Genomic DNA, 27077 nt, shown 5'->3' on the forward strand with positions numbered 1-27077 from the left:
CCTCGGCTTAAGCGATCCTACTGCCTCAGCCTCCCAAGTAGCTGGGACTACAGGCATGCGCCACTATGCCCGGCTAATTTTTTCTATATAGATTTTTAGTTGTACATATAATGTCTTTCTATTTTTTAGTAGAGACGGGGTCTCGCTCAGGCTGGTCTCGAACTCCTGACCTTGAGCGATCCACCCGCCTCGGCCTCCCAGAGTGCTAGGATTACAGGCGTGAGCCACCGCGCCCGGCCTAAGGTAGCTTCCTTGGTCTCCTATTACAAATATTTTTTCCACTGCTGCTATTACCTGAATCACTTTACTCTCTGAAGCCTTGCATTTACACTTAAGACAGGATGGGGGCTGGGGGGAGGCTGAATGGGACAACTACCTGGCCAAGGCAAGACACCGTTTTCAGTTAAAGTGTAGATGATGACAGCAAAGCTGTTTCTATGGATCTAGGAAAGAAAAGGCTGAGCGCAGGGACACACCAGGGGAAGGAGGGGCAAGGACATTAATGTGAGGAGAAGAAAGCAAAAACAGAAGGCTGGGAACACCAGGGACAAATACTGATGGGCTCACAATTTTGCCCCTAGACAGATCTTGTTTCTGTTTAGCTGTCTCCGGACAAATAGAAGCTGGGGGCAGAAGTACCCATGTTCTGCCTGATCCTGGTTCCTCAGTGGCAGGAGCCCAAGACTGTCCTCCCCTCTCCTTCCTTTCTTCCTTCCCACTGCCCAAGGGTCACTATTGTTGTAGCCTCACGGGGCTAAAGGGACTGAAGGGAGGCTGTCCACTGCCAGGGTCCTGCACTCCCAGGAGTCCCAAGGTGGATCTCAATGGGGCTGTGGCAGGGACACTGGAGAGATGATCATGAAGTCCTCAGTCTCATCTACAACTGTTCTCCCTTCAGTCCCTCTGTTCCGGTCCTGGCGTTTATTTTCTAGACTTCTGCCACTGATGTGTCTATCAGGACCTGAGTTTCCTCATCCGTTGTAAAAGGCTCTATCAGTGTTTCTCCAAACCACCTGAGCATAAGAGTCTCCTAGGGAAACTCAGGTTGTTAAACACACAGAATTCTGGGCCCTTCCCTGCGAGCCAGCAGACCCAAGAGGAGTCCAGGGATTTGCTGTATTTGCAAATGATAACATAAGATAGGGAAGCCTGGGCCGGGCGCGGTGGTTCACGCCTGTAATCCTAGCACTCTGGGAGGCCGAGGTGGGTGGATCGTTTGAGCTCAGGAGTTCGAGACCAGCCTGAGCAAGAGCGAGACCCCATCTCTACTAAAAATAGAAAGAAATTATATGGACAGCTAAAAATATATATAGAAAAAATTAGCCGGGCATGGTGGTGCATGCCTGTAGTCCCAGCTACTCGGGAGGCTGAGACAGGAGGATCACTTGAGCTCAGGAGTTTGAGGTTGTTGTGAGCTAGGCTGATGCCACGGCACTCACTCTAGCCTGGGCAACAGAGTGAGACTCTGTCTCAAAAAAAAAAAAAAAAAAAAAAAAAAAAAAAAAAAAAGAAAAAAAGATAGGGAAGCCTGGACAAGACCTCTAAGTCCCTGGCTGGTCTTGACTGAATGGTCTACTTCTAAATTTTCTCTTCTTTCCTACATAGTTACACAATTAGCCTCCCAAAGTCAAAAGGCCACTCTATCAGCATCATAAAGGTGACCTAGAGTGGTTCAAAACCAGAAGCAGTAAGAACAACATTATTCCAATAATCAGACATCCTCTTCTCCCATCAGTGGCTCAGAGCATTCCTGCTTCCCCTGTCCCACAGGAACTGATCTCGTATCATTTAACTGTAACTGAAATTCATTCTCACTAATGTATAGCCTGGCATACTTAGATATGCTCTTTAAGAGATGCAGAGGACCAAGACCAAAGCAGTAGCACTAGAGGTGAGAGAAGGTACTGGACAGGGGAATGACCATGAGATAGAAGATGCAGAACTTGGTGAGGAAAGGGTTAACACAGAGGCCACTTTGTACTTTGTAGGGTGTGTAGCCAGTGGAGTGAGAGTAAGCACCTTGAGGCATCTCCCAACACTTTCTTTTTTTTTATCACCTTGCTTCCTCCTCCTCTTCTGGCCCTAGGAATTTCTCCCATGACTAAGGATCCTTTGATTCCACGCACAGACCTTTTGGGCCCTTTTCTGCTTTGGTCAGGCTATTTGTAATGTTGAATGGCAGTGGCTTACACATCACACTTCTCTAGGACTTGCTACCTTCTCACACATGTAATACTACAGTGTAAAAAGATGAGAGAGGAGAGAGAGAGAGAAAGAGAGACAGAGAAGAGATAAGATGAGAGAAGAGAAGAGAGAGCTGATTTACTCTAGTTCCCCCTTCTGCTAAACCTTTTTCTTATCTTGTCATCTGAGCTGGCTTATGTCCCAGGCTTTCCTCCACAGGTGTGTTACACAGTAGCCAAACTTTTATTTTCCAAAGTTTGCCTCAGTCTTTCTGCCCCTACACTCCTTTTGCCTATGTGCCCTCCACTCTGTCATGTAGGTACTGCTCAAACGCCACCTTTCTACTCTCCATGTGGACGTAACCATTTTCTCTTTTGGTTCTCCGTAGCACTGCACACGTATTAGGGCACAACGCCATCACTGTGCTCCCTGCTGGCCTGAACACAGAGCTCCCTGATGCGAAACGATGGTTCGCACATCTTTATACTTCACAGTTCCTAAGCACGCTGCAGCTGTTTCTGCTGGATTATGAAGATGTAAAGTAATGATAATTTCTCACTTATACTTCAATTTATTTACCTCAACTGTGCCTTAATTCTTTATTCCACAGTTTTGTGAATAGCTTTGCACCATAGAGAAAGAGTTGAGTTATTTTCCTTTTATAGTTTAAAACAATGCAAATATTGTAATATCAGTTTTGGCCTGTTCTTTTGGGGATATACGCACATTAGCACTGACATTTTCTATTAGGGGAAGTAGGACACATTTTCAGTGGCTCCGCATATTGACTAAGGGAATAATCAGGAATAGAATTTGAGCTTCCTGGATCCTAATCCAGTGTCCTTTCTCTTATTTAATGAGGTCAACAACAAAAAAATTATTAAGAAAAGCAGAAACTCCAACAAAATTGGCACAACCTGTTAACGATACATGAAAACCACTTAAAAATGAAAACCAATTAATGAATTGAGTTCAAATTCAAATTCTGGAACTACTCTGCATACCTTTTCACAGAGAACTTCAAAAATACAGTTGGCCTTCCATGGGTTTGGCCTTGGTACAGAGAGATGACTGTATGCAGGAGGTTTATTACAGGACAGTCGACAGAAGAAAGCAGTGCAAACTGGTGGAGTATCTCCGAGAAGTTACATAGAATCAGGACACTGAGAAACATCAATCTCTTGAGCCCACAGAGAAAAGCAACTATTTGTATCTGGGCCTACCCTCAACATTTCTGTGATCTAGGGAAAGAAAACAAATGGAGACCCGAATACCATACACCTGAATATTTTACAATTTTAAACTAAACTTACAAACTGTTAAATACGATGTTCTAGTTTGCTTTGACAAACAGACCTTCTTGATGGCAAAATTTTTAAATATGTAAAGCTATACTTTTTATTTGACTGAAAGAAAAAGATCAAGACTGCTGAATTTAATTACAATTGTATATGTCTTAGTGTTCTGTTGATGTGCCAGCAATGTTTGAGTAATAAAATAAAAATATACATGATTCATAAACTATATATTTATTCCATAAAATGCAGCTTTTGCCTTTATTTCAACAAAATCACTATATTGTTAACATCAAGATTTTCACATAAATATTGACAGTAATGATTCAAAAGTTCTTTAAAAAATGAATTATATTTGAAGTGCACAAATTTGAATATATTTTCATCAGAAATGTGAATTAATTAAAAATAAAAATATTAAGTTATTTCTCATAGATGTTTTTTAAAAAGTTATTTCTTCTAAAGTATTTAAAATTTTATTAAAATTAAAAGGCAAAATGGAAATTAAAATTAATGAGTATTAAACTTTTAAACAAAATTACTGAAAGAAGCTATTTAGTTTTTAAAAATGTAATTATTTCTTAGAAAATAACTTTATAAGAATAAAACTATTAGCAATTCTAGAGTTTAATGTCTATCTAGTTGTCAATGTAAAGAATCAATATTACATTTAATGTATGTTATGTCTAGACCTACATATATACGAATGTAAGAGTACTATATTGTTTAATATTGCAAAATATTCCTGTCACCACATAGAACTGTTGGGAACACCATATTAATTTGTGACTACCTCAAAACCCATCAATTGGAACACAAAGAAAAGCAACTAATGGACACTTGGCACTCCTGGGAAACAACAGTTCCATTTTTGAAGAACCCATTGCATTCATGCTGTCTGAGGTGATAAAATTAATTCATCTGTCTTTTCATTCACCTCTGTGTTCATACTGCTCAAATGATGTCATTCTGCACTCCATTGGTGACAGCTGCTTGGTACATTCATCTTGCCAGCATTCCCTGTGAAGGATGTTGTTTCTCGTCTTCAGAACACAGGGCCAGATATGAGGAAGAGCATTTCTTTGGGGCCCAAACAGTGTTCATCATAATACTGATTGCTTAGGGTTACAGATGATGCACTGTAACAGCCTGTGTCAGATCCTTAGTGACAGAGAGGTCCAGGTATCCCTCATTAAATTTGCTTTTTGTGTATTTATAACTGCATGGCCTCTATAGCATGAATATCAGAGGAGACACGCTAGGTACTCAGGCACTGCTTATACCCTCTCCTTCCAGTTCCCCAGAGTGCACCAGGTACCATGTTTTTTTTTTCCCTTTTCTCATTTCCTGTGTTCCTTTTTTCTAGTGAGAGAAGATTTACTCACATGGGCACTGTTTTCTGGATACTATAGATGGAATACCACAGTTAAAAGCACATTAAATATAATCTTATGGGCATAAGTGTATATGTAAAGTCAAATATGAAGACTTTTCTGGTGAGAATCAAATTATTAATTTCTTTTTTTTTTTTTTTTTGAGACAGAGTCTCACTCTGTTGCCCGGGCTAGAGTGAGTGCCGTGGCGTCAGCCTAGCTCACAGCAACCTCAAACTCCTGGGCTCAAGTGATCCTCCTGCCTCAGCCTCCCGAGTAGCTGGGACTACAGGCATGTGCCACCATGCCCGGCTAATTTTTTCTATATATGTATTTTAGTTGGCCAGATAATTTCTTTCTATTTTTAGTAGAGACAGGGTCTGGCTCTTGCTCAGGCTGGTCTCAAACTCCTGAGCTCAAACAATCCTCCCGCCTCGGCCTCCCAGAGTGCTAGGATTACAAGGCATGAGCCACCGAGCCAGGCCAAATTATTAATTTCTTAAGCCATGAGCAGACCTTACAGTCTTCTTTCTGATACCCCCAGGCAATCCAGTCAGTGCTAGGCACATAAGAGGCCATCAATATTAAACACATAAATACTGCAGTAGGTCATTTTTTAGACTATTTGATAAATGTATACTTGATACTCCAGCAAGGATATTAGACTTTGCATCTGTATAAGTCAAGGTAGGAAATATGGCCGTTTAATAATCCAAGTGTCAGCTTGAATGTAAGGAGTGTAAAAATGAAAAAACCCTCAAACTTTTAATGCCTCGGTAGAGCAGCACACACACGTCCTAAAATACTCTTACTGTCACACTGCAGACATTTGGCCAAAGTTCCTTGTTCAACTCTTGCTTTGATGTGGAAGATATCACATGCTTTGAAAGTGATTTCTGATTATTTTCCTCATAATCTTGCCATCTCTAAAAATAGTTTTTCAAGTGAATTCTAGCCTCACCCACCTTTCCTGAAGTGGGTGGCTTTTTTATAATTAAGAGAAATGACTATTTCTTTATAACCAGAGAATTAAAAAGCCAGAATTTTAATAACTGAAAATATTATGTAAATTCACTTTAGATCTCTGAATTATCTAGATTCCAAATATCACTGACTACAGGAACATTCAGTTCCCAAAATATGTCTGCACATATCTTTACACGTATAAAATCATGTGAGTTTGGAATGATCCTAAAGTACAGTACAGTAAATTAAAGATTTTGTTTAATTTTTAGTATTAATTTTCTCCTTGAGTTTATTTTCTTAACCATTTATTACGAAAAACTCAGGTTAGAAAAACTCAATAATTTGGAATGACCATCTAGACCTGTATATTTCTATACTGACACATGTTTTCAAATGTGTATTTCTTTTGAAATTCTGATTTTTATATACCTCTAGAAAGGCATCTTTCTCTGGAAAACATACTGTTTTTCCTATGTTAGCCAGTCCATAAAACTCCTTAAGAGCAGTATAGTACTTGGAAATTTAAAATGGAAAGTTCAAGCTATTCAAGTTACATAACAGATTATATCCTTTCTTCACAGCAGAAAAGTTTGAGTCCTTTCAATTGGAAGGCAGATGTTGCCCTAATGCTGTCTCCATATTCATTAGCCCATAATGAATCCATTAATTGAATATGTAAGTTTGGCTAATTAGATGTAAGACATTTCAGATTTAAAGGGTAATAATAAAAAATTTAAACTGCAACACCAGATCAAGCATTTAAGAGTTGATAAATGTGAACTGGAAAGTGCACAATTCCAATATAAATTAGTTAATTGCCTCTGTTAATTTAGGTGAAATACATTAGCAGAAAGGTCAATCCATTTGAGGCTGGATGTGTTTTTTAAATACTAAATTAAAAATAGCAAATTAAAGAGCACTACAAAGTGGGAAAGCATGGAATCCACTTTTCCAATTCAGAGGTTGTAGAGTGGATTCAAGTAAACCCAGACAGTGAACCTTCCGTGGGTTAACCAGTGGTTCTCAAACCAAGCTGTGCCTTATAGACACCAGGAAGCTTTGCTTAAAATATCAAATACCATCTTAGACTAATTGAAATCTCTGGAAGTAGGACCAGGCACCTATATTTTTTTAAAGCTCCCTAAATGATTATAATTGTACCTATTATCTTGTGGCTAGGGCTGTACCGAAGGGTCTTACACTTGACATCATATAACTTGGATTTAGCAAGTGGAAGGCAATCTCAGCTCCAAGTATTTGCTTTTGTAAATTCCAATTTTATAAATAGTTAACTCACTAGATAACACCATTTACCTTTACACTAAAAAATGTCAAAGAAGTTCTTTGTTGGGCCATGTCGGAAAATGTTATCTTTATTTTTTGTGTCTTGTGCTCCCCATAGCACCTGGAAGAGTATAAAGGTCCATGGGAGGCCTTTCCTGTCTCCCATGACCCTCAAATAGCTTCACATATTCAGTTACTGTCATTCCAACCTCACTGCGAACTTGAGGGTAGGGATGTGCCACAGACTTCTTTTGTGTTCTTTATAGACTCTATGTCAATGATTGGCACATGGTATTTGGTCAATGATATTTGTTCATTTGAACTTATTTGATTGATACAAAGAGGAAAAAAAAATCCAGGTTTAGCAATAGCAGTAGTCAGGGAGTCACAGATGCTCTGAAAGGGGGAATATGCATGGCTAAGGCAAGACCCTTCCTTGTCATTTGGTGCTGGACGTCCAAATTGGATGCCTGTGTCCTAGCCCTGAATCCCTCCCACTGTTGCCCTGTGCCTTTCACAAGCAAACTGTGTGATTGAGAAGAAAGAAGCTGACATTCCACCTCTGTTGTCAAGATATCTAAAGTGTTCCTCATTATCCTTTCAGTGGTGCATTCTAGCATGTGAAAGAGAGAGACAGTGGCTGCTTTCTTAGCCTCGTTTCTAGTGAATATACAATAAATATGGATCTCTGTCGCAAATATCACCAGAGTTCATGTGAGTATTCTTTATGCCCAAAGATCCTTTGAGTTGAGTGGCTGTGCAAGGGCAGAAGGACTTCGGGAGGAAATTTATGCTTAGGAATGGGCGTGTCCTATGGTAAATAATAACAGTGAAGAGTTATGTGTTGAAGTGAGAGATTTTTAAAGTAAAAAGAAAAATATAAACTAAGGAATATGAAAGGAAAGCAAACTTAACTTAGTTACATGCCACGTACTTATCTGGGCAAGAAAAGAAAGAAATTCTGGCATCTGCCTATTAATAACTCTTCCTCACCCACCATGATAAAAATAGTTGGCACCAATCTGAGAGACACCCATGTGATTTCCCCTGTGGTACTGAGTGCTCTGAACACTATGTGAGTAGGCCTGTAGGGTTCTAAGTACTGTACTTTCTGTGGTAAATTTGGCTAAGGAACACTATTGTTCTTTTCCTAAAAGTCAAAAGGTCCTTTAATGGAAGTCCTTCTCCTAAACTAACTGCAGCCTTAAATTTGTCTGAATCTCAGAGATTTTTTTCCTCCAAATTAATTCAAATTTGATGATAACATCTCCCAGAGATTTCTCCTCAGTATTAGATAAAATACATTGAATTCAGCTATTACACTTAAATGGACTTGCACATACATACCATCAGCTGCAGAGGGAGCTAATGCCTTTTCCCTCAGGCCCTTCAGAAAAGGCTGTGTAGCTGGAAGTTTAATTTCTCCCTGTGTCTGTTAAACGTGATTGTTGATAAAGTATTGAGCTCATCCCTGTACCCACACTGAAGACTCTGGAACATATACAAAGTCGAACTGGGCTTTCCAACAAAGGAAAATCTAGTTTCCACTTTTAAAATAGTCTCCTGGGGTCCCCAAAAAGTGGAGGAGATATTTTAAAAAGAAAGAATTGTGTTTTGTATCAAAACATAGTTTTTGGAGTCATAACCAATTAGGACTCTACCCCTTGCTATAGAATATAGTGACCAGAGGCCACATTGAGGAATGAGGAACTTAATATCTAGAGAATTTTTATGGTTAATAAATGCCACAATCTCAACCTTTTTTCTTCTGGATGTTAGAAGGAAAAGGATAATTAAATGAGAGTTTAGATCTCACATAAAAAGTTAATATTCACATTAAATAAAAAATATAAGTGAATTTATTTTATAGAAGTTTTCATAATGGGTCCCAAATACTTCATTAAGCATTTCTGGATAAAAATATGTAAAGCTCTTTATAAGCTTTTGTTAATAAATTAAATACCATTTCTCCATAAATATACCTTGCATTAAGCTTTCCTGTTAAGAGTTTTCAGGAAACATTTCAAATAAAGTGGCCAGGCATATCCCATTTGAGATGAATGAGATCATTAGGAAACACTTATATCTGAAATAAGCACTGAGATCATTCTACATACAACCTAAGGGCCCTAATTTTTTAAATATTTCAAACAATGTGCCTCTTTCAAATCATTAGACTTAGAGACATTTAAGGAACTGATTCAATTAACCCAGAAGAGGGAAATGCTATAATGTGTGATTTATTTTTGAAGATAAATTAAAATGCAAGTGTATCTGTTAGAAAAGGTGGGCTGTCATCATGGTTAGTAATGGGAACAGGAAAGCCATTAAGCAGGGCCACCTGAGGCTGAAACAGCCCCTGAACATAGAAGCTTGATGTTCAAGCTGGACATTCAGTTATTGTCAAAACTAAAAGTGTATCTTCTTTGAGAGGGATCTTTGTGCTCCATTTAATTTCCTTCATTGATTTCTAAAGCATGGTTCTCAATTTAACAAATACTTTACTCTCTTTAACTGCAACTAAAAAGAAGCCTAAATTGTTATGGTTTCATACCTTAAAGTCAAACTTCACATAAAGCTGATGCCTTAAAATTACAACTTTGCATTCTATTATTTAGGTGAGGAAATATGAGGCAAGAATTTATTTTTCTCCTCTGCAACTCCAGGATATTGGCTCCACCAGGCCTAATAAATTGCTTTCACAAGGAAATAAATAGAGCATGCTGCAGCTTAGCTTCCCCTGTGCAAGGGGTTTCAAACAAGAAGTATCCTAAACAATAAATAATTACAGATGGGGGAGGGTGGGAGGAGAAACACTAGAAGGGTGGGAAAAAGTGCTTCTTAACCAAATCAGGGAAAAGACTGAGATTCAAAATGTTAGAAATCTGAAGGTAGTGTGGCAAAGACTATCTCCTTAACCATTGTGAAATCTATGGAGGAAATCAGAAGATAATAAAACAAGATGATAAAAGAAAGAGAAGAGGAGGAAAGAGTAAGAATGTGAGAAGAGATGTTAAGTCAACCTTAAAAGTAACAGTCGTGTAAGTCCCATGAGCAGAAACCAAGAAGATATACACTGAGGAAGTAGTTATAATTAACTGTTCTTTTCTGCTAAATCTTGTCCATACCTTGAACTTGGACAAAAAGTGACTACAATCATGAGCTGCACATAGAGAAAAACGTGTTTTTACAGGATGGTTTATATGAAGAAAAAGAGTCTTAGACTCTACAAACAGAAAATTCCATAGTAAAAGATGGGGAAAAGCAAAGATCGGACAGAGGAAATGTTTCTTAATCAGAGAGTGTATGGAAGTTACTTCTGCTTACGGTGGAGGTAGTCAACAGTGCTTTGTCTTTTGCTCAAATCAATCAACAAAATATCTTATTAAACAGCTCCGATGTGTTCCACTTTATCTTTAGAAACTGAGGAAGGCACAAGAGAAATAGAAGACAGTCTCTGTGCTGATCATTTCACTGTCTAGTTGGAAAGTAAGTACCACATGAAAGGAGCCATGAGGAAACAATTCAAAGCAGTCTGCCACCTGTTACTGTACTAGACCTTTTGCATATGTTTATGAGAAGAATCCAAGAGATACTCCCTTTCCTGCCTGGAGTAGATAAAATCTCTTTATTTGCTTTACCTCACTGTGCAACAAATGCTAATAATTCCATCATTCTTGGATACCATCCCTTCCTTCAGGAGAGAGTTTTGACCCATGGTGACGGAATTGGAGTTAGCAAGCAAGAATTGAATAAAGGGTACACAACCCCATCTTATGCTTTGAGAAGAATATAAAAGAATGGCTTCCAGTTTGTGACAGTCTTTCCTGACAATATGCATTTATCAGGTCAATCTATGCAAGTTTCCTTTTTCTCTTCCTCAGAATCTGTTGATGGCTTCTCAGTACCTCAAACATTAAGGTCCTTTCAATCTGAAGTTAACTGCCTTGTCAGCCTCATTTGCCACTCTTCCAACCACATTCCATGTCCCCCAAAACATACTCTCACATCTCTATGCCTTTGCTATAGTGTCCTGCCCAGTCTTGTTGAGGCCTCACTTCTCTTTTAAGGCCCAGCCAAAGGTCAACTTCCCCAGACAGTCCCAGGTCATGTTCTCAATGCTCTTTTGTAATTCTCCCCACAGCCTCTCATAGTCAGTGATCTACTTACCTGTAGGGAAGGGCTGCAAGTTCACTGACGGCAAGGGCTATTGGCCTAGTTTATAAGGCAGCCTCTGGCACCGTGCCTTGCATCGGAAGGTGCTTAAAATATGTTTACAAAATTGTTCCATGGGAATCATTGCTCTCCCTTGCCAGAACCACCTCTCTTTCCCCAGCAAACCCCAAGTTCTTACATTTTTATTCCTTGATTGTATCTCTAACCCTCCAAGGCTTTAATAAAAAGTGTATCTTATGAACATATACTGTTATTAAGCCATAATTATTGGCCATAGAAATTCCCTGTTAATGGAGATCCCTCCAAAAACTAAGGGCTATAGTTTCTCCATGAAAACAACTCACTGGGGTCACTTTGGGTAGATATTTTAGGTTCTGAGAAGCTGGAACTTATTTCTATAAACCCAATACTAAGATAAAATATTTTTTGTCTATTTCCACTACTGCTTAGCATCCAAACACTGAGCATTAGGCAGTCTTAGTTACTGAACGTACCTAAGGCAGATGTTTTCTGGCTGATACTTAACACCCAAAGAAATGGGATTCTAACGGCTCCGAAAATGGCATTTAAGATGAGTATCAAAGAGCTGCTCGATAGTCGGGCCCCTCACAATGACACTCACTTTCCATGGAAAAACAGAGTAGAAAGAATGTCTATCAGTGGCCCCGTTCAGGCTTACATTGGGAGTGAGGAAGGGAAGAGATCTATGAAGGTCTTTTCATGTGGCCCTCCGAATTAGCCCACGGAGCCCAAAGCCTATTCTGAGAAGAGGTCTCTGGGTTCTCGGTTTATATCCACAAACTAGAGGAAGTCTTGTGGGACTACAGAACCCTTAAATTAGGGGGTATGGAGGTGAAACCTCAGCCCCAGTGGGTCAGTGAAGTAAGGAGCCCAAGGTCTGGTGGTATGAATAGCTGTTGGCGTGAAGGACAGAACAACAGAAGTGTTTCTGTGTATGTGTTGAAGCGAGGAGGGTAAAGGGCTGAAGGAAGGGATCGGAGAAGCAAGACGAAACCCATGAAACACGCAACTGCGAGGAGCCAAAGAGGACCAGGACCCACACCCTCCCGGGCGGTGCCGGCCGGCAGAGGGCAGCAGCTGGGCGGGAGAAGCCTGCGAGGGCCGCGCTGCGACAATCGGCTCGCGGGGATCCCTATTCCGAGTGTGGGGCGAGGAACTCTCACCCATCTCTACCCGTCCCCGACCGTCTGGCCACCGTGCACCTCGGCCACGTCGAGAGGAGTGGGTGTGTGTGGGGAGAGGGTATCGCCGTGGACGGCCCGGCGCCCCTGCCCAGGGGAGAAAGGGGGGCGCCCCCCGAGTCCCCGCGAGAGACGGGGAGCTAGGGTTCGGCGGGTCCCGAGACGGGGGTCGGAGGTGATCTCGGCGCCCCGGGAGCCGCCCCCCACGCCGGGCTTCCTCCGCCAACACCGCTTCCCGCTCTCAGCGCCAAGTCCTTGGGCCCCCAGCCAGCTCCGCTTCCGGGGGCCACGACCCCCGCCCAACTTCGGCCAAGGTGCGCCTCCCGCCGATGCTGACACGGCGAGAGGGACACGGAGTGGGGCTGGCCTCACCCAGCGGGCCGCGGCGCAAGTTCGCGCTCCTGCCGTCGAGGACAGCGGCGGCGAGCGTGGGCGTGGGCCTGTCCCCGCGGCCCGGCGTGGGGGGCGGGCGGACTTGACCGTGGGCACCGAGCGTCCCGGCCGCGCGGCGCGGGCTTTATGTAAATCGGGGCCGCGCCGGGGCGTCCTAGGTAGGATGGACCAGCCCCCAGCGCCTCGGCCCTCACGTCCAATAAGAAGAGCCCCAGCTTGACACCTGCCTATATACAGGCGAGCGCGCCCCCGGCCCGCGGACCGCGCGCACAGCCCGCACAGCCCCACGCCGCGGGCGAGCGAGACCTCGGCCCGCCACCATGACTTCCAGTAAGATCGAGATGCCGGGCGAGGTGAAGGCCGACCCCGCCGCGCTCATGGCATCCCTGCACCTCCTGCCGTCGCCCACGCCCAACCTCGAAATCAAGTACACCAAGGTAAGCGGCCGCCGAGCGCCCGCCGTCCACGGACACTTTCTAGAACCTTCTTTCCTCTCCGTGACCTCTCTAGGGGGTGAGGGCGGCGTGATGGGGCCGGGGTCTGGGGTCGCCCGGGCCAGCCTGTCATCCCCGCGCAGCAGAAGGGGCGCCCTGTCAACCTTCGGGATTGGGGCTCTTAGAGTGCCGCTGCGGTCTTGGGACACCTCGGGGACTTGCCCCAACCTGGAGCGCAGCGTTGAGGGGTCGCCTCAACGGCTCCTGCCGGGCACCGGTTTGCGACTGATTTCTGGTCTGATGCCCCGGTCCCGACTGTCGTGATAAGGCGTCGGAACCTCCTGGTCTCCGCGAAGGGTGGCAGGGGGTTCCCGGCCAGGTTGGCCCCGCAGCCCGGTCCTCCGCCCTCGGGGACCGCCCGGCTGCTCGTCCCAGTCAGGCCCTCGGGAGCCGGGGCCGTGCGGATGGGACTTTCCCTAGGAAATGGTCAAGACACCGGCGCTCTGGCCGGTTTGACAAATTTCACGAAAACCTGACTGATAAGTACGGTAGAACCAACTCAGCATTTACGTTGAGTTTTGCAGGCAGTGGGAGTTTCCCTGAAAAACTTGGAAAGTTTTAAAATTTGGGCAGATTAGCGAGTTCGCTTTTGAGCTGAAGAACTTATTTTTTAATAATGAACTCTGATATATTGGGTTTGCTAAGCAGGAATTTTTTTTGTTGTTGCGGCACCGCACGAAAAAAGAATATGTGTCCGCTTCCTAATGTAAATTGAATTTGCTTTCTTTCCACAAATTCGACATAGAAAAAAATTATCAATTACTAAAAATGGAGAAATTGTAATTCTATAACATTTTGGGGGAAAGGGGGAGAGAGATGGGATTTAAAGCCACATTTCTTGAAGTTCATTTTGCAGTTCTCTAGTTTGATTTTCTATGCCTTCCAGATTTCTACACTAACTTCTCTCGATCAACTTACACACAGGCGTACGCACAATATTGTTAAAGATGTATTCCATCATTTTTATTACAAGATAAATTAAATTTTGTAGAGAAGTAAGTTGTTTGGTTCTGTCTTAATAGTTGAAAGAGAAATACAAAAAAAAACATCAGAATATTGAAATTATACTTGCAGTGAGTTATAGGATACAAATCAGGGTGATGCGTGTTTTAAATGTCGATTTAGATGGATTTGATGTACCTGTTAGCTTTTTTAGATGGTGTGACAAATTTTTCAAAGCCATTTTAATGAGAGGTCGTTAATGGTTATAGCCCTTTAGGCATTGTTTGCATAACAATAGTGCCAATGTGTGGCACTTCTCTGGGTTTAGGAACTAGCAGGGAAAGCATGCAGCTTAAAAGTTTTGTTTTATGAAGGTCCCTAACCTCTTCGGGCTCTTTTTAAAGGTCTTAAGATGTAAGATCTACGTATGAAAAAGGACCTAACCCTCAGATTTGGGAAGGTTTGATTTTTGTCTTATTTTTTTAATCAGATTTTCCTAATAACCTCTGAAAGAAGTTTTAGGTATGCAGTAGGTATCTTTTTCAGAATTTAATTTGGAAGCTCTTCCAGTTCTTTTTTCCTAACTACCCCCTCTCTCTTTTCTCTCTTGTTCTCCCCCAGTAGGAAAGACAACTGATTTATAGCTAATTGGAGCCTTTAATGTGGAGTCTTTTAGCTCAGGGAAGACTTTTATCCAGTATCCACTTTCCCACTTATTACAAAGAAAAACAATCAGAAAAGAAATAATGGATTGTAACTTGATTCTTTAATTTGTGGGGAGGAGGCACCTTATTTTTGTCTTGACAAACAGCCCTCATAAACACTGAGTAACACTAATCTAAAGGCGAGCTTTTCCACAAAGACTTGTAAAATCAGGTATCTGTGAACATTTCTAGCAGCTTCCCTATTCAGGTCTTTAGTGAGACTTCTAAATTTGCTAAGACAAGCATCGTGAACAAGCAGGTTTTTCTTTTCTTTTTTTAAACATGAAGAACAGAAGCTGCTCTTTTGGTAGCCCAGGGTAATGGGTAATGATTTTTTACTTAAAAGAAAAATAAGATTAATAGAGAATTTTTTAAAAAATGAACTTATGATCAGGAGTGAGGAAAATTATATTAGCAGTTTCAAAGAGAACAAAGTAGAATGGACAGTCCTTTAGAACAGTGATACCGTATTCATTAGGAAATTTTAAAAGGGCAATAGCTAAAAATTTATTATGCTTTGGGGCCTGTTGAGTAACACGTATGAAACAAACACAGTTTTTACGTCAGAAAATGGTACTATAAGACAAACGTAGATAGATCATTAACTCATTGTTTTTTGTCTTGTTAAACAAATATAGCTTTAATGAGGGATATGACTTTTCTATATGATTTTTCAATGTGATTTTTGGGACCAACATACAGTCACTAACAAATAAATGACCTTATTATGAGAATTTCAAAGTAGCATGCACTTAGAATAGTTTGCGCTTGTGATATTATATTTTTCTGCATTTTTCACCATTTTTTTCTTCTTCAAAAAATATTTTACATTTTTTATAAAGGGAGTGGGGGAGATCATCAGAATTAAAAGTTACTGCCTTTGCCTGTCAGAGGTCCAGTGGAAATTCTCCAGAATTAACGTTCAATATCCAAGGGTGTTAACAAGGCTAAACTCATGGTTTTGTATTGACTTTTAGGCAATTACATTTTGTTTAAAAAAGAAGCGTACTACTCTGAAGTTCCAAATATGCATTTTAGAATAAAGATCAATGGCAATACCATTTTTGGACTATGTCTATTTCTATTTCCCTAATATAGCAAGCTGGAACCAAGTTTTAAAAATGATTCCTTATTAAGGAATATATTTAAAAAAATAATGAAAAGGCTGTGTTTGTCAAGAAAAGTGATAACTGACATGAAGTATTGAGGGGACCAATTTGGAGCCAAGAGAATGTGCATGCTCTTGCTTGTATCCTAAAAAGATTACATTCTGAGGGCTTTTTGCTATGTGTTCATGAATTAAAGTTTTTCTGAGTTATCTGTTTTATCAGTCTGGTTTTTGTTATTTTGTGTAGCTGAACATACTATAGGAATACACACATTGTAAATCAAGGCTCAGCACTTCAGTGACTAACCCTGGTTGCAGGCGATACTTCTTCCAGATTCTCAGGTCTTTGGAAACTTGCCCTTTATCCCACTTCCACCTTCTCTATTGGCTCTATCTTCTTTTCTGGCTCTAGTGGCCTCCCCTGCACCCTCCCTCCCCCCCAAAAACACATGTGCTATCTCTGTTGATCACTTTTCGGTGAGAGTTTGTACCATAACGAACAGTAACAAAAGGTTATGTTTTCTTCTAGCATCTGATACAGTAGGGGGCTAGAACTGGGGGAGGAAGCGGACATTTATTGAATACTCACCTGCTAAAGTAGAAGAGAAAAAAATAAAAGGCAATCAACTGAAAAAAATAGAGCTAATGTGCATTGGGTGCCTACTATTTATTCTTTTGTTTATTCATTTAACAATCTTTTATTGAACTTCTCTTTTCTGAGGTCAATTTCTATTCAATTCAATGGATATTTGAGTGGCCATGTTCCCTAACAGTGGTGCTTTCCACTATGCTGGTCAGACTGTGGAAACATCTGCCTTCTAGGAGCATAGGTTCTTATTATAACAAAAAGATTGAGTGGCAAAAATTGGTTGTTGGTCAGCACGGCAGTAGTTTACCTGATCAATGCAATAATAATAATGATGATAATAATACTTATAATGCCACTTACATTTTTACAGGGCCTAATGGTTTACCTGTCACTTTCATATATATCTTATTTGATGTTTACAAACCTTTTGAAGGAGAAAGAGTGGAAATAGGAATATTTGATAAGACAGACCTTGGCCTTGACTTTTAAAAAACTGTTAGAGCTTTCCTTGCCATATACTTTTCCTAACAGTCTGTGATACATACTTTTTTTTTTTTTTTTTTTGAGAGGAAGAGTTTAAATCTTTATTTTTTGTATTGCTTATGTTGCAAACATGGGGAGAATATGAACTACTCTACTCCTCTTAAGAAAGAGCTACCTTTATTGGCTTTTGATTCCCTGACTTTAAATTACTATTTTTGATGTCTCTAAGCTTTTTTAAGGTGTGGGGCAAGATTCTTGCCTACGCCAGAAATAATTTTTTAAAAGACAGATGTGGGCCTAGTTCCTTCCAAATCTTTACTCAAGATTGTTTTGATCATAAATTCTCAATCAAGTTTTCATATTAGTAATGAAAGATGGTTTTTTTAAAATACTTTTCCATAACTATACAGCTTTTTGATGTTTGTATCATCTCCATTTAACCCAGGGAAGCAAAACATCATAGAACTTGAATTAGGTGATTCTCTGGGAGTCTGCGCTGATGCCTTCTATTACACAGGCTTAGGTTACCATGTAGAATTATCATTTGCTGAGGCACTCCTGGTCTTTTATGTCTATAAAATGATGAATGATAGTTTTTCTATTTCAGGGCAGGAGATTCTCTGAGGAGCCTCTTTTGTGAAATCTGACTTCCTGTAGCCAGGCTTAAGGAAGGCAAGGCACTAATGTTGTATCAGTGAAGCATGGTGATCAAATCATGACCAAACCAATAAGCATCCCACGTTCCAACACGTGGACTTAGTTGTGAGCCTCAATTGGATGATAAAATACAAATAGTGATGTGTATTTTTGCCTCTTTAGCTATCTTAGTGACCGTTTGCAGGGGTCAGCAAAATATGGACTATCTGCCTGGTTTTGTAAATAAAGTTTTATTGTAACACAGCCACACCCATTCAGTTACATATTGTCTATGGCTGCTTTCAGTCTACAAAGGCAGATCAGAGTAGTTGCAGCAGAGACCATATAACCTACATTTTAGAAAAATTTCCAAGCCCTTGACTTGGAAAAAGAAAGGCTCTGAGTTAAAATAGGCCTTTAATCAAATCCTAGTCAGACATGTACATATTAACTATGTGGGCAATTAACATTTATTCAACATATAGTGCCAGGTACAGTGACAGTTCCTGAGGATACAACAGTGAAAAAGGTATGTATGGTGTCTTCTCTCAAGAAGTTTCTTCACTGAGTTTCAATTTCTACATCTGTCAAAATGAAGATAATAGTATCTACTTTATGGGGTTGTTATCAGGACTAAATGAAAAAAGTGTGTGAAAGTAAGTGGCATATAATGACAATCAGTCAATGCTAATTCCATTGCATTTCTACGAAAGTGATGATTACGTTTGGATTATTATTATATTTGTAGATACAAATTAATGGAAGCTCATTTTAAGAAAGATAAGAATTATATAACCAATAAAGTTTTATAAAACAGGCCATTGTTTACTATTTTCATTGCTCATAAGAGTTTAATATTCTGGGCAGCTGTGGAATCCTTATAAGTTTACACTGCATTTTCATCAAATAGAACTCCTAGGAGGTTTTTTCCACCAAGGTCTTGTCTTTACTAAAAAGTCACTAAATCAAACAATTTCCCAGCCAGTATTTTAATAAAGTAGATATCTGATATTTGTGCCAAAATTCAGCATTAATATGCCTCAGTATGCCCAATTGGCTGAGCCTAAACAACAAGTTGCAGATAGCCATATCTGATATTTTAAGTAGTTTGGACAAAGATCTTGCTAAGTCATTTGGCACATAAATCTAGGAAGTATGGCAGCATATGAGGACATTCACATATGTTAGATACCTTTTGGCATTGGGAAGTTATCTTCATTTATATAATTTAAAACCAAAGAAACTTTTACTCATCCTGACTGCCCAGAATAACATGTCGGAGTTTGGGGCCACTTCCCAGGAATAGTCATCTTCCAGAAAGTAAAAGCGCCAGGCAGTAACTATTGTGAAAGCCCTACTGGCATTTCCTTAATTTCTTCATTCACTATGACAGGTCATTTCAAAGCCATTCATTTCCCCTCAAACACCAAATCTAACGCACATCGAGGTGGTTGCCATAATGTCACCTTGGTTAATTTTTAATTGCCTTTTCGGACATATCTTTGAGCTCTATTACGTTTAACTTTTCAAATATATTAGATGATCCAAATTGGAAATTTCTTATTTCATATTGCTCTATTCCTTGTTTTTCTGCCTTTAAGATTGAGTTATGTTTAAATTGTTTCTTTTCAGAATCTTAACTCTTAGGAGTTCATTTACAGCAAATCTCTGTTGGATCACATGATTGAAAACACTTCCAGGCTTTGAAAATTCCAGTTGGAATAATAATTGGGCAATTTTACCACCTGGCCTTCTGCTAGGCTCTCAACCATACTTCCCTGGGGCTAAACATGGGGATTAATTGACCTCTGTAGAATGTGGTTAAAAATTAGAATGTCTGTGAGTGAACATTCTAATTTTTATTATAGAAGGAAGTCTTCCTTTGACTCCAGTTCAGCTCTGTTACCTCCAGAAATAGTTATCTGCTTTATTTCCTTTCCTCATCACTGGCCTTCGGAGAGCCAAAGTAGCAGTTTCTTTATGCCTAGATCTCTGAAAAGATAAAATTTATTGTCTAGGTGAAGCTGGAAACACCTGTCTCTTATTTGGAAGAATTTAGGCTATGGAGTCCAAAAACCCTTTCCAATCTTGATTATAAGAGATAGGAAAAATTTTTCAAAATAATTAAAAAGTAATATTTTAATATATTTTCTCTTGCATACTTTTCATTCATTTAAGTCTTCTAATTCCAAGCCCAGTGACTCTTTCTAGGGATTTCTTAAAGATTAAACTGAGTCAGAAAGTGGTATAGGTTGTGTGACTCTTCCAACAGGTATAATGGAACCTACCTCCAGGTAAGTGGAACTGGCAAAGTATTGTGGGTTTAGCAAGCCCACTAATTATTTAGCAAATCCACTAATAGGCAAAAATAACCTATTTCTCTCCTCCCTCATCCTTTTCTACAAACACACGGAATCCACAGGCTGAGGTGTGTGTAATGATGGGAGGATTTAGGGTGGGAAGGAGGAGGGGAAATAAGGTGGCCTTGCCTGGGCAGATGAAATTATGAAATGCCTATATGAATTTATGGAGAACAACTTCAAATCTTATTATATTTCCCTAGGTGTGAAAATTGGAGTTCCGCAACAAAGTCTTTTTGGGGAGGAGATCAAGAATCAATATGAGACTATTGGTTAAATTTCCTAGCAAAACTGAAACTAGTGAATTTTGCCTCATCTATATTTTAGAGTCTGATACTCAGTATACCAAAATAACTTGATATTATCTCACAGCCATTTTTATTTTTAGCTATAACCAGAGATACTCTTTTGGTTCCCTAAATTTATTCATTTGTTTATTAACTTAACATGTATTAAGGCCTCTTGTGTGAAAAGATACATAGACGTGGTTTCTCCTCTGAAGAGTTTCCCTTATGGATGCAGGGTGAGGACATGCACACAATAACTATGGTGCATGATAGAAGATGCTAAATGCTTGAGATGATGCAGTTACAGTTCCATGAGGATTCAGAAGATAAAGAAATGTTTCAGATTCACCAGATCAATAGCACACTTAGAACACGTTAGGCATATTTGACAGGAAATGAACTGCTTCAATCATACAGAAAAGTATAGGCAATAATATAACAAACATTTATACCTATGCCCAGATTTGTTAGTTCTTAACATTTTTCAGTGTTTGCTTTTGGTTTTTTAAAAGAAAGACATTGAAGCTCCCCTATGAAACCCTTCTATTTCCTTCTCTTCCTCCTCCTTCCTTCCTCAGAGGCACTTATCTTTCCCATAGGTGTAGGTATCCACAAATAATATATTATGGTTTTGCATGCTAAAATTTTTATTGTAAATGGTACCATATTATATATATTCTTCTACAATTTGCTTTGTTTGCTTAGCATCATATTTCCAAGATTCATCCATATTGTTGGACATATTTGCAATTCATTCATTGTCATTGTTCCAGAGTATTCCATTCTTTGAATATATCCCCATTTTTAATTCATTCTACTATTGATAATTAGGGTACTTCCAGTATTTTGCTGTTACGATAATGCTGCATTGAACATTCCTGAACATGTCTCTTTATACACCTGGGTGAGAAAGCTTCTGTGATGTATACTTACAAGTGCTGGCTTAATTAGTGATTGCCAAATTTCTGTCCAACTCGGTTATACTAGTTTCTACCCCCAATCTATCAAACCCCCAGTATATTCCACCAGCAGTGTATCAAAGTTCCTAATACTTCACATCCTCGCCTATGCTTGGGATTTTCATACTTAACTAAATTCTGCCAATCTGATAAGTGTGAAATTGTATCTCATTGCTGTTTTAATTTGCATTTCCTTGATTTCTTGTGAGTTTGAGCATCTTTTCATGTTTCTTGGCCATTTGGCTTTCCTCCTTTGTGAATTGACTAGTTTATCATTTGCTCATTTTTCTGTGTCTTTTTGTTTACTGATTTATAGCAATTTTTATATGTGTGCTCAAGATTATAATCCTTTGTTAGTTACATACTGTGTGAACATATTCTTCCCCCTTGTGCTTTTTCTCCCTTTTTCTGGTGTAATTGTCATACAGTTTTAAATGTGACTAAAGAGGAATTTTTATTTTAGTGTCTTGTTTAAGAAGTCCATTCTTATTCCAAATTTGTCAAGGTATTCTTCTTATAGTTTTCTGAAAGTTTATTATTTTTACTATTAAAATATATGCTGTTTGCATTTGTGTCTTAATCCCCTGGAATTAGTAATTGTTTATGTATGAAGACACAGATAAATCTTAAAGACAAATGACGTAACATATAAGAAGGTCAAACAATATTGATGTGTAAATAATTTTTAAAAATTATATTCTCTGCAATCTTGTAATAAGATTACGAGGTCCAGAATGTGTGCTTCTCTATAATAGGAAAATATGAGAAACTAGTTCTACTTTGATGGATGATTTTAATACATGTTAGTTTCCCTAAACTAAGAACAGTAGCACATTCCATAAACCTACCTTTAAGGGGCCATTGTATAAAACTCTGGGTTAACATGATTATTATAACTTATTCATGTCAGGACTTAATTTTCCTGCCTTTCATTTATTACCTAGAACAGAATAAGTGCTTCAGTGTTAGCTACTGTTGTGCTTTCTTGTGCATACATGCTTTCTCACTCACTTGCTCTCTCTTGCGTGTTCTCTCTCTCTCTCTCACACACACACCATGCACACAAACCACCCGTTTTTGAAGGGTCAAGGTAAATTGATGAATTCCTCACTATGTGTGGTTTGTCCATAGGTGTGCAGAAAACATGGATAGATGACAATTAATTTGAAAAAGAATTTCTAATAGAACTTTTTGTTGAATAGCTAATACAATACTATGCTTCATCCTGTTAGTGCAGCAAATTTAAATTATTCCTTAACACCAGGCTTGAAAATAACGTTACTTCATACTTTAACTTTTTAACTTGCGTTCTAAACTCAAAGCTAGTGTTACATATTTATCTTTGTATTTGGATTTCATAAGTGATTTGATTCAGGCATGTGTGCTTCTAATTCTAAAGAAGCTATTGTAGAAGAGTAAAATTCTCCAACCTTAAAACTGAAACTAGCTCTTCAGTTTTAAGTGTATATTATTATACAAAGTACCTAACAAAGTTGGGTACACCGCCTGTTTTTTGATAATGAATTGATATTCTCTGAGCAGTCATGTTCATTATTTGCACTTCTCCTCCTGGAACAATTTTTCCCTTGTATTATATTTTTCATTGTAACTCTCTACTCCTAAACTGTACTGGATTATAAACCCTTATTCATCTTGGTATTTTTGAAGCACCTAGCTCAGTGTCCAACAGTGTAGATGCTTTGGAAATGTTTGTTGAATGAGTACTTGTTATATTTTACTAGTATTCATAGCTATAGCATTTATTGTCAATAGTACAATATTCAGAGTGATTTTCACATACAATTACACTTAATTCTTGGGGCAACCCTATGATGTGGATATTATGTTAATATCTCCATATTATAAGTGAGAAAATCAAGCATATTAAAGTTAAATAATTTTTTTCAGACGGAATAGCAATAGTGGGTGGCAATTCTGGGACTCAATACTCTTCCCAGCTCATAACAAAAAGAACAAGCCCAAGAACCACAATAAAGTCAATAAAATTTGGACTGTTAACCCAAAGCTCTGCTGAGTGTTTTATAGGATAATGCAGTTCTTTGACTACAAATCTCGTATTTAATTCAAATCCCAAATTTAATTCCACTTAGTATTGTCTGTAGCTACCATTTTACAACAATTTCAACCAGACAAAAATGGGAGTATGCATCAAACAATGGAAGCTGGGGGAGAGCGGGGGAGTGATACAATTTGACACTTTAGTATGAGTCAACTGGGTTCCTGTGATTTTTAAAAATTATTTTGGGTACATAATGGTTGTATATCTTTATAGGGTACATGTGAATGTTCGATACACATGTACAATGTAAATGAATCAAATCGGTAATTGGGGTATCTGTCACCTCAGGCTTTATATCATCTCTGTGTTAGGAACATTCCAATTCCACTCTTTTAGTTATTTTAAAGTATACCATAAGTTATTGTTGATTATAGTCAGTTTGTGCTGTCAAATACTGTTCATTCTAACTATCTAACTGTATTTTCACACGCATTAGCCATCCCCACTTTATCTTCCCCACCCTTGATTCTTTAGGCTGTGGTAAAGAATTGTGGTTTTGGATTTGGATTCTCACTGGTTGGGTAGTCCCACACTGCCCCTTAATAAGATCTGTTTGTTCTGTTTTGTTTTTATTCAAAAAGTATTTTCCTTTGGTATAGTTATTAAGATTCACTTGGGAGTGAGGATGTGTGAGGCTATTGAAAGCTAATGTATTTTACATTCTATCTAATGCTTCCTCTCCTGCCACAGGTCATCATTTTGTGTAACCTGTGTCAGAGAGACACTTGCCAGAAAGAGTTGGGTGGATATGTTCCACCTTGCCTGTTACGAACCATCACCTCTCACTCAGGCTTAACTACTATCAGATCCCGTCTATTACGTGTAAACTTCGTGGGGATGCAGAATAGAGAAATTCATGCAGTATCCAGACTAATAGAATTTCAGTGATGGGGATGGGTGGTTGGCATGCACAATTAATATTTCATTGTAAATGACTCAAAAATCCTATCTAAATAAACTGTTAGCAGGTTGTCCCCTTTAAGCCAGATCTTATAGTCTCCAGATTTCTCCCAGACTTCACTTTTAGAGAGAACATATTTCTCTTTCCCCTTAACTTGCCAGTCAACCCTACCCCCTCTTTCTTACTTTTTCTCTCTCCTGTTTTATTCTTACCCACTTGTGCTTCTCTTCTGCTTCCCTAAGTGTTTCTCTCAGGACGGGCCCTTGATGACTTTCATTCCTTGGTTAGACTCATTTACCTGTTTTCATAAAATGGTTAGTTATGCCTGGGAACCTTTGTAGTTGGCTCTCCCAGCTGTTGGCCTAAATAGTCCTTAGGGACACCAGAAGCAATGAACCTGGAATAACCACATTTGACTTCTGTGAGCTCTCTTGAGAATTTTGTAATTACTTAATGGATTGAATTGGTGACATATACTATTCCAGATAACGGCCTGGGTTGCATTAAATTAACCTTCACAAATGGGTATTTATTGGTGTACTCTTAAAAGACTACACGTGTTGGCTGTAATTGCTCTTCCATGTTTCTCCATGCTGATAGGTATTTGTACTGAGTGAAAAATTTCTCAGATTAAAGCCTGGGTGGTACTTCTAGCCATTTAGTGATGTGTGTCATTGTGTTCAGCACATTGAGCATAAATCCTGTCTTGTAAACAGCAGGGAGACTAATGAGGTTTGCCCACATTCTGGTATCATTACCAGGAATTCCAACAGAGAAAAGAGAAGGCTTAGGGAAAAAGTACACAAAACAGAGACTTTTGGAACTCTTGATGATTTGAATTGAGGAGAAAGATTACTGTTTAACATTTAGTACAAATATGTATGCATAAATATGGGTACATAAACTACATTTAATTAAAAAAGAAACCAAACATTTTGCTTTTAATGAACACTTGCAAAGTCACTTGGTTCTACAAGAAGATGGAGCTTATTTATGAGAGTCTCTAATTCTGAGTGGTGTTAAGGGGACGACTATTGAAATAATGCAGCTGTTAAAATGATAGCATGCCTTCTGCTTTCTTAGAACTCATAATTTCAGTGAACTAAAAATTTCACACCAATTTTAGTCTTACAATTTTTGGAGTGTTTCTGCTGTCATTTTGATGTGATGGATGAACATGACTTCTGAACACACCAAATCTCTTGCAAGAAGCATTTGAAATATGATATTTTAGGCTTATTCAAATCTTTATTTTTATTATTGCTGTTAAATGATGTGTATGTTTGATAATGTCACACCAAGGGATCCAGTTATTGTTTAATGGCTAGACTAATTTTTTTCTTGGACTCCAGTTTTCGTGAGCTGTATCATGACTGCCTTGACACAGAGTATGGTCTATACATCTTTGTGTTTGAATGAATGAGTAAATGAGTATATACTAGAAAATAAAATTGTCTGATTCCATTTGCAGAGTCACTAACAGATGAAATGCCAGGATAGAAAGTGAGTTCCAGGGGTAAAGTGTTTTGAAACAGTTCTCTTCCTTTTATGTACTTCCTTTAAAGAAAGTGCACACCCACACTTTAGGATGAAAAACTCCTCTCCTTCACTCCCACTCCCACTTGCCCCTTCCTTTGAAATAGAAATCCCTCAGGGTGCATTGTAGAGCAGAGAACAAGGCAGGGCACTGGGCGTTGGAAGACGTGTTCTGGCCCCAGCTCTGCCCCTTGTGTATGCTCATTTTGCAGTTCCTCGTACACGTAGGCATGCAATAAATATTTATTGAATTAATGAATGAACAAAATCATTTGACCACTTATTGAGTATCTGCCCTATATTAGGCCCTGGGGATATGAAAATGCTTTGTGATACTGGGTAAATCACTTAAATTTCCTGGAAACAGTTTTATTACTTATAAAATGAGAGGGCAGAATGAGATGCTTATTAAATTGACCTACTTATAAAAAGGGTTGGATTACCCCACCCTGACTATTCAGGATTCTGTACTCTCCTGGGCCCAGAACCTGCGATTGTGAGCATCAAAAGGACAACACTGAACTTGCTTGCTTATCTAGTTGTAGTGTTTCTGGGACCCAAAATTTGCACTCATAACAGTTTTGTTAAAAGTATTTTCTCAAGGATATACTTGGAGTTACCAAAGAGTGGTCCACAGAAATCTCTGTTAATGATTCCCCTTATGCAAATTAGTGATTAGCAGTATCATAAAGATCCACTGGAAATCAAAATGGTTCATGTTTGGTAAAGACTTACCGTACTAGAAATTAGAGTAACAACTCTCAAGAGAATTCCTCCTTTGAGTATTAGGGAAAATAGATTTTAATACTTGGTAATAGGGGTAGAAAGAAAAGATTTGTTGTCGTTTCTTCTCCAAACCATTTCAGCAGCTTTTCTGCCAAGCTGAGCTCCTGAACACCACAGAGGGTGAGGAAACGTGGTGGCGAGGGAACTTGTCAGAAGCTCACGGCTTTTCCCTGGAGTCTAATAGAGACTTAGCACTTTGCAGGCCAGTGCCACTGCTGTTTGTCTCTGACCTAAGAGATCTGGAGTTCTTCACATCAAAACCACAGCTTGCTGAGCAGAGATCAAACGTAGGAAGGTAAGGACTCTGCCAGTGATTTATCATGCCAGGGAGAGTGATCA

At 39.2% G+C, this 27077-nt stretch overlaps 1 protein-coding gene across 3 annotated transcripts in view; it reads left to right on the forward strand.

Moving 5' to 3' along the window:
• Window positions 1-13131: 13131 nt before the first annotated feature.
• The window catches only part of ALDH1A2 (aldehyde dehydrogenase 1 family member A2), a 96627-nt gene continuing 82681 nt past the window's right edge, over window positions 13132-27077 (forward strand). For 2 of the 3 annotated variants that reach the window (XM_069459410.1, XM_069459420.1), the window contains exon 1: window positions 13132-13310. In XM_069459410.1, the coding sequence (XP_069315511.1) occupies window positions 13194-13310 (117 nt within the window). In that variant the 5' untranslated portion in view covers window positions 13132-13193. Of the gene's footprint in view, window positions 13311-20392; window positions 20490-27077 lie in introns of all 3 variants that reach the window. The other variant, XM_069459429.1, reaches the window with a different exon arrangement.

The sequence above is a fragment of the Eulemur rufifrons genome, chromosome 2 (genome assembly GCF_041146395.1).
Source record: "Eulemur rufifrons isolate Redbay chromosome 2, OSU_ERuf_1, whole genome shotgun sequence".
Taxonomy (NCBI): Eukaryota; Metazoa; Chordata; class Mammalia; order Primates; family Lemuridae; genus Eulemur; species Eulemur rufifrons.